Source organism: Xylocopa sonorina, chromosome 3 (assembly GCF_050948175.1).
Source record: "Xylocopa sonorina isolate GNS202 chromosome 3, iyXylSono1_principal, whole genome shotgun sequence".
NCBI classification, from domain to species: Eukaryota; Metazoa; Arthropoda; class Insecta; order Hymenoptera; family Apidae; genus Xylocopa; species Xylocopa sonorina.
In genome coordinates this window covers 6,946,667-6,959,329 of record NC_135195.1, presented here as the reverse complement: position 1 = coordinate 6,959,329, position 12,663 = coordinate 6,946,667, and the positions used below count along the sequence as shown (strand labels likewise).

General features: G+C 50.7%; 1 protein-coding gene across 3 annotated transcripts in view; it reads right to left on the bottom strand.

Moving 5' to 3' along the window:
* The window catches only part of LOC143422070 (uncharacterized), a 149,422-nt gene extending 137,129 nt beyond the window's left edge, over positions 1 to 12,293 (bottom strand). For all 3 annotated transcript variants that reach the window (XM_076892443.1, XM_076892444.1, XM_076892445.1), the window contains exon 1: positions 10,579 to 12,293. In XM_076892443.1, the coding sequence (XP_076748558.1) occupies positions 10,579 to 12,180 (1,602 nt within the window). In that variant the 5' untranslated portion in view covers positions 12,181 to 12,293. The remainder of the gene's footprint in view (positions 1 to 10,578) is intronic.
* Positions 12,294 to 12,663: the final 370 nt, after the last annotated feature.

Below are 12,663 nucleotides of genomic sequence, written 5' to 3'. Positions count from 1 at the left end.
CGGAGGGTGTGCGTGTACGCGGTCTACGCGGCAGGTATACCGATCGAGGCCCGTTTCACGCCGTGGATAGGGTCAAACAGGCTGAACGTCTCGCTTCCGTTCAAGAACGAAACTATTCTGACAACTGAATCGATCTTGCATCTTGTGGAAGCTCGTTGATTCTGATATTTTTTTGTATTCACGAATAAGGTGTTTCTTGGGTTAGTGGAGTTGCCAAGTGATTAACGAACGCGCGAAAATGTCTGATCTTCGAGGTGGATAAACCTCGAGAGTACGCGCAGCTGGGAACTGAGGCAGCTGAACGTTTAATTCGCCGTTGCTTCGATTCGCGAAAGATTTCTGGGCGTTAAAGCGAGTCGAGGAAGATTCGTCTGAGGGCTCGAGGGACCGCGATGGCTGAGATATCGATCTTCCTCCGCGAGGCAGACCCCTCTGATTGGATGCACTGCTGGCACACTGGCGGGAATAGAGCCCTCCGGTGGAATGGGTTTTTCGGTTCGAAGGGACGCTCCATCCCGTCAGGTAAATAAATTTAAGAAACCGGCCAGCGTGTTTGCGTTCGCGATCAATATTTGCTCGGTGGAGTTTGCCACGTGTTACCAGCGAACCTTTTCCGTGCGTCGCGAGCAAATTCTCGGCTGTGCGACACGCTCGAATCGAAGTGGATACGTGTGGGTGCACAGTTGCTTTATCGTTGCTTAGTCGTGTATCGTGTGCAGTTATTGCGCCAGATAAATTACTCTCGAGAGAGGATTTTTCATAGTTTAATCTCATCGTCGAAACGAACACAGGCAGAGTTCGAAATCAGCAACCCTCTCGAGCAGCCCAGAGCCAACGAATCGAGCCACGATCTCCGTGGCGTGATATCGAGTCCCGAAAATCGTTAATTATGCCGGTGAAGCAAATGTTTCGTTTCGCTAATTGGATCTCGAGAACGAATCGCGCGATAAAGTAGACACGGCAGCCAGCTGAACGCGGGCTTAATTGAATTGCATCAGGCGCCACGCGGCGCGAAAGTCTGCGTAAAAGCACCGCGCGCGCGCAGCCGTTTCGAATCGTGGGATAAGGAAAAATAAAGGGCCAGAGAAGGGCAAACGCGCGACTGATGAGCGTGGACAGAGAAGATCGAACGTTTCCTCGATGTCGATAAGAACATAATAGAGAAGGACACGATTTCGTCTCGAAAAACGGGACGAACAATACTCGATCCTTTGAAATCTCGTTCAGACGAGCATCGGCTAAATCGATAAGCAGCATTCGCATGCTCGTCGTAATTGGATAGCGTTTTGTAGACAGGACTCAATCCGCGTAATTCGTTCGTTTCGGATACGCTCGTGAATGGACTTTGTACGTTTCAATGTACGATACTGTGTAATCAAACGAAGCACCAATTCGTCCGAGAAACACTATCTCTTTTACAACGAACGCGGAGTATCTTAAACGTGAAACTTCTTACGTTTCTCTTGTCTCGTGCAAGGGAATCAGTCTCGATGAAGGTTTTTAAAAACTGGTTAGTTAATTATATCTCGTCAGAACCCTTCTACCTCTAAGGTGGAACTAGAATAAAAGTACTGCGGCGAGAGAGAAACCGCGAAGCATGTAACGCGGCGTTACATCATTTCGCTTTCTAGAGTACGTAATTTCCATCATCTGCAACGTGAAATTATCGCACCCTCGTGGAGATTAGCGTGGCATCAGTACTGGCGTACGTAACGCGCGACGCTTCGAAATGAATGCGAGCAATTATGCGACCGCGAATGAACCAGCCCCCACCTCCGTTCCGCGGGGCTTCGTCTAATTAAGAGGCGACCCGTCGTCCGGAGCCGACTGAAACGGAGAGTGTCGCCGAACCGCGCCAGCGAACTGTGTCGAGGATCGTTCCTTTTTTTTTTTTCGCAGCGCCAACAAACCGTCGTTCTTCCGGCGAACGGCAGCACGCGCGTCGCGAAGAATCCCGCGAACATGCGGGCGGCTGCAGGATAATCGACGAATTGTCTCGCGCGGCTTCGCACGATTTCCATTTAGATAGGAAGCTTGCGATCCGTGCGTTCGATTTTTTTGCACGGCCATGTGGGCGACAGCCGCGAGCCTCGTTGAAGGGTGCGATGGAAAAACCGGAGGCTGCGATCCATCCGGCGTGACATGGCGAACGCTGACGAGAACGGGGATCTTTTTGAAGAGGAAATCGCTCGCGCGTCACCGAGGGGTAAAAAGCTGTTGCCAACCGGTTCTGATACAATTTTTAAGTGGTCCATGGTGCACTAAGAGAAGCTCGACTGTAACGTACGCTAAATGACGAGGATGGTTCGAACGAGTTTCCTCTCTGGCGACGATTCCGTCAGATTTGAATCGTTCGAAAAAATTATTTGGTAGTGTCATCTTATCGGATCGTACGGCAAACAGCACGTGGAGTTGGTAAAGCAGGAATCTGTGGGTCGATAAGAAAGTGATACTACAGGGACCTGCTGCACCTGCAGCTGCGAAAAGAAAGTGGATAAGCTGGTTGCGCCTGTTAGGAAGCGGTCAACCATCTCGACTTTTGTCGCTTCGCTTTGTTACCCCGACCCGGGTAATTTCGAAAAATGTGGAAATGAAAAGAACTGCACCCCTCGTAATGATCTTAAGAAAAACTTTGTGGTCCATCGTATGCGAATAAAGTACTCGATGTTTTTCTCCTTTTCTCGATATTTCCAATAATTATGCGACATACCGCGCAAGTTAATCAGATTCCTCGTAGAATCGTTTCTATTACAATTGCAAAGAAGAATTCCTAGAAAGATCGCATCGATAAGAAGTGAAAGAAGAGATATCCAGACTCCTGCTTGGTAATTATCCAAGGATTAATGCAATTCCATATTAACGCATCTTCTTCTGTTACTTTGGCACTCGTTTCGGCAATTACACAAGTTTCGATTCTTCCAAACCGGTACACGAGTATCAGAGTCACTTGGAAATCTTGCTGTCACCACAGAGCATTAATAATACGCTTAATTGGGTTTTCGAGGGTCTAACCGCAAGTCTCGATGAAGCGTGGCACAGTGGTCATTTTCGCGGCAAACTTTGAATACTTCGAAACGAGGCGGGGTCGCGCAGAAGCTCGCGGTCCGCCAAACTCGTTCCTCGTTAAACCTCCGTTTTTTCTTTTTTTTTTTCTTTTTTGTTTGCTCTTTTTCTTTCGGTCATTCTCTTTCTTGGTCCTGTCGTCTAACAAGGACGACACTGGTTCTGCGGTTTAACAAGTAGAACCTCGGCCAGCCTCGTTTATCAGACGATTAACGCAACCCGACCGCGATCAAAAAAAGTCTGAAAAGGGCATATTCGCCGAGGCGAGCGATTGCTCGCACGAGCGTGCAAAATTTCGCTCCATATCGCGGTGCGAGAGTCGAACTTTCGTTGGCCGTCGAACGTCTGACGGTTTCGACGTGCGTTTTGCTTTCACGAGCGTAGAAACGGCCAATTATCGTCTAACTCGCGATGAAAACGGTGATACTCGAGCTTCCAAACTTTTTCCAGACCAGTCTCAGGCTAATCTAGACGCCTGGATGTTCAGATACCGTTCTTGAGATCGAGATCGAATTAAATCTCGCGCCTCGTTTGCGAAACCAAGCGAGACTTGTGCCGCGCGCTTCATCCGCCGTGGCGGAACTATTACCACGTGCTCGAGATCCGGCTTTGGGCAAAATTCAATCCACGGTTCGACACCATCTGTCTGGACCAAGCGAAAAGTAAAAAAACTTACGATTCACTCGGTTGAAATTTATGCTTCGTCTTAGACAACCGGAACTTCACTTTCTGCCTGAGAAAATCGATGCCACCGTTTTACTTTGATTCCATTGGTATTATAAAGTGAAAATTAGACAAAATTACTTCGCACGTACCACGAGTCCACCTTGGTTTCTTAAACCAACCGAAAATATGAACGCACGAAACGGACAGAAAATCGAGAGCAGCCGAGGCTTAACCGTAAGAGGGACGAGTCTCTAAAAAGAAGCGAGGAGAAAAAAAGAGGCAACGGTGGCGCAACAAAAAAGCGTGGACACAAAGGCAACTTTCCAGCCGCGGACCTTTCAGATGGAAAGCCGTGGCGCAGGAGGCATAGAATGGGCAGCGATGGCTCAAATGGCCCGTATTTCAATAATAATAAATCAGCCCGGTTCGACGCAACGGCAGACACGGCCGGTTCGAAGATCACGCCGCGAGATATCGCCGTCAGGGGCCTATCTCCTGCCTTTTATCTCACACGGCCCTGTCTCCTTCGGCCAGCCCTACAGGACGTTTACAAATCCACCGCCTGACTTTCATCCGCGGAGGAATCCCTTTCAGAAGCGCCCTCGAGAGCCACGTTTCCACCGATCCGGAGGATCAGCGACTCTTTCGACCTAATACCATCCGACACGATCCTCCTCTCCCTCTCCTCCTCTTTCGAGCACGTATCCAGCGATTTACAAGGTTGACGCACGGTCAAAAGGGTTCTTAGCTGAGTTTTTAACCACGATTGCGTAATTTCGATCCTTGGGGCGGCCTTGCCTGGCCCAGTTTCGACCCACTTTCTCGAGAGCCTCGCTCAACACCAATTTTGTTCGACAGCTTAGAAACCATTCAAGTTTAACGCGTGGAACTTCTCAAATTAACGAAGGGAATTTTTACAATGCTTCCATTGTATTTTTAATATATCTCGGATCGACCAAGTAAACGCGTGTCCAAATTCGAGCTCGATTTTCTAAACAACGAAGCCTCCAACGAGAAAATGCTATTCCACGAAGAATCTAAGCAAAGAGAGCAGAAGTGTATCCCAGTGAAATAAAAGTACGATCCACGGAACGACCGTGAAACGAGCGTACACTCCGCCATCGGATCAATGTTTCGCCCATACGACCGCCCTTCGAGCTCAGTCCAGGAACATCCATAAAAGTGTCCGTCGTTCGTCCGCGTGGAATAATTTCTTAAGGACGTCGAACTACGCGTCGAACCGTTCGCTACTCCCTGGCGAGCTGTCCACGCGGCTGTTCCGCGTGGCGAATAAGAAATCGGCCACGAGATAACTCCTACATGAAGATATTACGCTTCGATATATACATGCTCGACGAGGAGCGAGGGATTGCTCAGCTGGGAACGCAGCTGGGCGACAAAGCGAAGGCATACACCACGGATACACGAGATCGATTGAGAACGAACGAATGGCGGCTCGTGTAACCCTTCGCGGCGTGGGAATTATTCACGCGGACCGCGGGACGTTCCCTTGTTATTTCTTAACGGAGCGACGACCGGAAGACGCGTAGGACGACGCTCGATCGCGGTCACGATCGACGAACCGCGGAATTTTCGGCTTAATTTTGAAACGATCGCTGTCTAAGACGCGAATGGTGGTTAAGTGGAGGAAGAATCGTTCCATTGAAACCGCAAACGAATTAAAAGTACATATGGACAACATTATCAACGACAGACTCGCTTCGAAAGCGTATTAATTCGCATCGACGAAGCTCTAAAGACTAAACTCATAATTTGCCAATTTTCGTCGAGAACGCCCCGCTAACTCGACGACAATTCCATCGCGAAAGCGTAAACGAAACGGGACGCCCAGCAGAGACGAGGCGCAACAGCAGAACACGCGATCGACGATGGAAAAACGGGACGGAAATTTGTTTAGGACTCGACATTTTTCCACCGTCGTCTCATCGTTTATTTTCGAACGAGCGCTCGCGATTTCGACTCTCCCGGGTGTGTAGGTCTGATTCATATCGTTGCCAGTCGACGCGCGCAGCGAGGGATACCTCGCCGCCTCGAACCGAATCCGAACGAGAGGGAAATCGTGCGAGACTCGCATGGAAATTTTCCTCGCCTTCCTTCGAGTCGACTACGTTCGAAGCAGATTAAAATAACGCCCATTCTGAACCCGTTCGGCCTCCGTTCACCGAATGTCTTCGACGCGCGACTGCCGCATACCTGGGCGCGTTCTCGCACTCGCAAGCATCCTCTTCGGCTCCGGTTGTCGCGGCGTTTCGCGCGTCATCGTGAGTCGTGCGATCGGGATCGTCAAACGCATCGTCGACCAGTCCGAGTAAAAGGTCTTCACTCTCGGCTATTCGCGCAGAGGGCAGCGACTGGGAGAGAGGCTAACCTTATTCTTTTTTACCTTCCCTCATACACGTTCTTTATTTTTTCTTCTTCTCTTCTTTCTTCTCTTCTTGACCGACGTTGTCTTCTTTCCTCTTGCTTCTACACATATCTTCCTTTCTCGCTTCCCTTCTCATCTTTTCCTCCTTTCTTCAGCACCCCCTCCTGCTCCACCCTTTCTTCTTCGACTCGTTTCTCTTCTTCTCTTGATTAATCTTGCTCGCGAGAGGAGAGCGACAAGAATAATGCGAGACGCTGCACGTGAGTGAAAAAAAAACCGCCAAGAGAGGAACTGCCAAGAGAGGATTGCTTGGCGAATCCGTGCGCGTTCTTTCATCCTCTTTCCACTGGTGTGCTCGAGCGACATTGTCCCCGTGTTCCTTCTCTTTTCCTGCTCGTCTTCTTTTTCGGTTCATTAACGTTCCCAGCGCGGTGGGCACGCCAAGGATAATAGGATATTTTGGTAGGGGGTCGTTCGTCGCGCGAATTCAAGCCGTGCAACTTCGCGGAACCCGAAACCACGGTTTTCGACGCTTGCGAGGGAGAGAAAAAGGTGAAGAAGCGGAGGAGGAGGACGCGTCGTTGAAGCGCTGCGAGGATGGTTCCACGTTCCTCTCCTCGACCGTCTGGAAACGGAGGCTCGAGCCGGATGCGTAGGTTACGCGTCCCTGACCTAGGACGTCTCCCGATATCGCACGGAAAAGAGAAAACCGAGAGGAACGAGCGAAGAAACGGGGCGAATAGAGGAGGAGGACGCGGCGATACGCGCCCGTGGTTTACGCGTCGCCCCTCAATTGGCTGCGAACAAAGACCGCGGGCAAAGGTGGCGAACAAAGGAGCTTCGAATGAAATTCGTCTTAAATCTACCGATTTAGATTCCTTTTTTTAGCTACCAGAGGTGCACGAGCGAGATCTCTGCGCGTAAACAACCCATTGCGAGGCTCACCCTTTGCGACTGCACCGATTCTTTATTTCCAAGGAAAGAACATACGATTTAATCTTTTAGGGGGACGAGACACGATGGAAGCTTCGTTCGTAAGCAATAGAGAAGCACAAGAATGCACGCTAATCGATAAATCGCTCTCACGTTCGAAACTACCCCTAACTACGACTGATCAAGTTTCCAACTTCCTCTTACCACTGAATCACCGCCTGACCAAATCGCTGACAACCCAATCGAGATCCACAAGGTTGCGATTTAAATCTCTCGAGTACACACTCTCGAGATCGAACGTTCGAAAACAATCAACGACCCCATAAAACGTCATCGCGGAACGAACCAAGAGAGACGTGGCTGAAACGGCAATAAAAGTATCCCACGCGACATCCGAAATGGCGACCGCTACCGGCGTCCCATCCCCGCGGTGAGGACGCCAGCGGTAAAGCGAATCGTTCCCGATTTACGTCGCCCCGTAAACTTTGCGCGAGTAAAAATTACGCCAGCGTAGCGGCTAAGCGACGAGGATCGTCGACGGGTGCCTAGGAACCGGCTGCTCGAAGCGAAGAAGAAGAGGACGAAGGTAGGGAAGAGGACAGGCGAAGAACGCTGCTGGCCACGAGGACGTGGCAGTGTTTTAAAATCGAACGGAAATCCAGTTGAACCGAGCCGCTGCCGCGATCGCAGCCGCTGCTAATAATAGAGTAGATGCTGGAAGGATAGAAATACGACTTCCTTCGGCAGCTCTGTACCCTTCTGCGTACCGGGAATAACGGATTCGCGTTCGATACCGCCACGAGCGAAATAAGGGGACAGGGGCGGCAGCCTAATTCGAACACTCGATACAACTAACGACGGAAGTGGAGGACTGGCGGTCGCACGCGATGGTTTTGGGACCAGTTTCGTTTTGTTCAACCAGCTGACGGATCGCTGTACTATTTTCTTTTTTTAAGACACCTCCTCTGTCAGAATGTGAGAGTTCCATTTTATGTAAAAATGTTGTTACTAAGAGTAGAATGGCTTACTTTAGTTCCTTTCGCGTTGAACTCTATGTAGAAATTTTACGTCACCCAGGTATTGTACTTAAGAGGCGGCTAATATGAATTCAACTGGTTACAGTTCCGCCGCGAGCTCATCCAGCAAATCGCAACCATAATTCTACTCGTGTGACTGTGAAAGCGTATCCCAAGAGCAGGGGTATCACCTTAAAAGGTGGCTCGATATCAAAGACAGACAACTAGGCACTTTAAGGCTTCGCGCGGCGTACGTAAACCGAAACAGTTTACTTTCACATAATAGACACTCAGAGAGAGCATTATCCAGATCGTGCGCTCAACTTCCAAACTCGAGCTCGCACTGCATTAAGTTTCCTGAATAATGTTCGCGCAAACTTAACGTGTTTCGTTAACTCCAAACGCAACGTATTCTTCGATTCTCCGTCAATCGATATCGATTAACCGTTCGTACCGTTATCGAGGGTGACTTAACAAAAATTGTTCGCGAGTAGCAGTGAAGAAACTGTCCTCCAAATAAAACACATCAGGAAGCTCTTGCGCAAGAGGTTAACGCGAGCTTAAGTCGGTTTCTTTTTGCGAGCTTAAGCCTCCTAGAACCAGTTAACTGTGGCGCCCTCGCTTGAGAGCGCGCTCTGTTTTGTGTCGCCAGAATCGAGCCAATGCTCACTACCATATACCCGTGACGAGTATACTCGTGAAGCACAGTTAACCGGATAAATCCATAAAGATCCGCGCCCTGCTCGCAGCTGAGATTCTAACACGCGTCTCCTTAAAGTGAACAGTGGGTTTCGCAACGGTGCCCTGCCCCTCGAGCCAGCCGTTTCGCTGGTCGTCATCCCACGCGATCTCGCGATACCAGCACGACGACGGTAACTGCGCTTTCCGCTGCCTCTGAATCCGAGCTGGAGAACATTAGCGGTGAATCAACCCTCTCGCTAGACAGCACGTGTCTCTTATCTCGGCCAATAAACGAACTGACAGTATCGGTCGACCCGGGAAGCGTGTGAACTCGTAAAACCAGTGATCCCGAAGGCGCGTTGCGTCATCGACAATGGCCATTGTTGGATCCGACGCTGTTCTCGAGGCTGTTGCCGCGGAGTTTTCACCATCGAAACTGCGAAACGATAGCCTCGAGTTTGATGCGCGATAATTAATTAAACAGCGAGATCTAGACCGGCTGCTACGCATCGCCGGAGATACGTTGAAATTGTTTTCGACCGCAAAACGATATAGGAGAAATTAGGAGAGTAATACTTATAAATAGCTCGAGAAGACGGTAATCGAACAAAAAATGAGTAAGCGAGAGCGTCGCGGTTTAAACGGGCCTTCGAGAAGGATAACCGATGTCGGAAATGATAAACTCTGACGCGTGAATGTTGCCGCGACTTAAATCGCCTCGAAGACACGATGATAAAGTAACTACCACGACGTAGAAAGTGGAAACGTTTCGTTTCAGTTTTATAGACCCGTCGCGGAGACATTTTTACGAACGTTCCTTAGCTAGTAGTAAGTGGAATGGCTTGAATCGATACCTATGCGTTACAGTTGCGGCTGCGATGGCCTATAAACTTCGATTGCCCCAGCATAGTGTCGTATATTTTTAATTGTTCGCCTCTCCCTCCCCCCTCCTTCGAAATCGAAACTATCGTAATAACAATTGCACTCCTAATCCATTAATAAATCAACGATCTTAAAATCTGCTGCTCGAAGCGAAAGTTTCAAATTTTTGTTAGCTTTCTCGAGAAAATGGCGATCGTGAAGAATGATGTAAATAATACGCGAAGAGTCGAAGAGTTATCAAATTCAATTCTGCGAATAATTCCTTAGGAACGATAACGATCGGCCCGTATGTAAAAGCTCGCGCGAGATCCATAAACCGTGGTGATATCAATTATGTAAATGCAACGGGGCGATCGAAACGCGGGGGAGCCAGGTTCGTTGCCCGATACAAAATTGAGAAGCAAAAGCACGCGTCGGTTGATTTATCGACCACGTATTCCGAACTGGCTGAGAAATTTCCTTGGAGAAATTCCCTGCTAGGCATCCGACAGAAGTATGTCGATTTATACCATCGGTTGCATTTCGATATTCGCCCTACCTCGTGGATTCCGTACCAACGAACATCGTCCGTACCAATTTCTGTCGAGACAATAGCTACTCCGTCTGTTCTCATTTTTATTACCAAACACGTGTACGAGAACAGCGGGAATCGATCGAGTACGAACGCATCAATCGCACCAGCGTCCATTACGCTCGATTAACGCGCGTCTACTCCGCGCCATTTTGGTATCTCTAACTTCCGTCTCATTTCGAGATCGTCTTTTAAACCTCGCGTCCATTCTCTACGGGTAAACAATATTCGAGAGCAAAATTGAAAAGTGAAATTGAAACTTGCTGGAGCTTTGATACGTCATCGTCGCGTAGAACCCCTTAAGGGTAACATTTTCGATAACCACGAGCGTAGGAAAGACAGGACGCGAACGCGTGCTCCTCTCTCCCCGGAGGACTTACCTCTTCAACGAAAGATCTCTGCTGCATATTGGTCCAGCACATTTTGCACTGGCACACGTCCTTCTCTTTGAAATTCTCAATCCTCTCCCTGTCTCTGGCGGCGACCTGAGGCGGGGGTGGCGGCACAGGGGGCGGAAGCGGGCTGGTAGCAACCTCGAGGCTATCCGAGCTAGAGTTATGACGGCGCGGCGGTGTGATGTTCGTCACGTTCCCCTGCGACACGACCTGCTTCACCTCGGCCGATCTGGCCATCGTTTGATGCTCGTTCCCGTTGCCGGACGATTTCGAGTGCGACGGCGACAAGTAGACGTTCAGCATGCACTTGTTCTGCTGCGGCTGCGGCCGCAGGAAATCGTCCAGCAGATAAAAGCTCTGCGCCCGACTCGATCTCGTCGAGGTGATCCGCGTCTCGTTCCCGATGCTTTGCTCGAGTTTGCAGAGGGTCTCGCGGTTCGTGCGACCCCTGCATTCGTCCTCGAACTGGTGTCTACCCGGGACGTGTCTCTCGTCCGCGTCCCTGTCGTTTAGCTCAGCGTTCTCCTGGTACAGCCTACGGCTGACCTTCGATCTTCCCGTCTGACCGAATTCACCGTTCTCTCTATAAATGTCCCGGCTGACGCGGGACACGCGCGCAGAGTAGGACGTGGGCTGTTGGTAACGCGTCGACTTGCAGCTCGAGCCGCGCAGATCGTCCCGGAAGTGGTCGCCCTCGATCATAGAGACGCTCATGTTGTGCCCGAGCGAGTGTTGGACCGCGTGCGAGCCTGCGGCCGCCGGTGTCCTTAGCAGAGCGCCGAGGGACCGCCATTTCCTGTCCTGTTGCCCGGTCGAGTTCGACGAGACGGACGATCTGGTCCACTTCCGCTCGTTACCGGGCGACGTGAGCGCGCTGCTGTTGCCAACCGACCATTTCCTGTCGTTCGTGGGCGAGGTCACGGACGGCCACTTTCTTTCGTTCGACGGCGACGCCATCGAGGTGCTCGACCACTTTCGCTCGGAGGAAGCGGCGATGCCTGTGGTGGTGGTGGTGGTGGTCAACGCGCGGTCCGTGGACGAGCCGTTTAATTGGTCCTCCCGTTGCCTGGCTTTCCACCAGGAGGACGTCGAGGTGAACAATATCAGCGCCCCCCTCAACGGGTTCTGATTCTTCGAGGCGCCTTTCGGCGAGTGCTCGCGATCTTTCACCTTCAACGAGAGCTCTCTGTAATTGGTGTCGCACTCGCGGTCGCTGAACGCGGACGCGTCCCGGTCCCATAGCGCGCTCTTCTGCGCGGCCAGCTCCTCCTCGTAGTGCAGAGTGGCGTTCGTGCTACGCAGACGTGGCCGGATCTTCACGAAACCGTAGTCGTTGCTGTCCTGGACCGCCTCGAGGGCCTCGATACGGTGCTGAACGGTGCCCGTCGCGGATGACTGTTGCAGCAGCGAGCTCTGCCCGGACGCGTATTGGTGGTGGCTGTTGCTCAGCTGCAGGCTGGGCTGCTGCAACAGCGTCGAGGTCCTCGCCCGGTGTCCCTCGCTGGCTGTGCCGCGTTGCAAACAAGAGAAGCTCGCCGAGTGTCGCAGGCTCGAGGGTGGATTTCCCGGTTGACTCACTCCCAACATCTTGCCACCCTTTGATATTCAGTCTTTTTGATCTCGAGTCGCGGGGATAGAGAACTTCGATCGAACCGAAGCGAAACTCTCTTTGTCTACCCCTTTGTTCCCTTCTTTTACGTTTCTTTCTCTCACTCTCTCTCACACACACACACACATACACACACTCTCTCTCTTTCTACATATATATTTTTCTACATATATGTATATCACTTTCTTTCTCTCTCCCTCTCTCTCTCTTTCTCTATCTGTTTCTTTTTTTTTTTTTTTCGTCGATGGACGTGGACTGGGGACGAAACGATGCTTGCTTCTAGCTGAGCGTCATTGCCCTGGCAGTGATCCTTGGTCTCGATGTTCCGCTTTTTCTCGCTAACGATCTATAAATTGCGCCGTCCCGGGCGATATTCCTGACGTTTCGCGTAGGTATTCCGTACGTGCGCATCCTCTCGTTACGATTGTCGTGAACCGGCAGCCGAACGGCTACATCCTCGT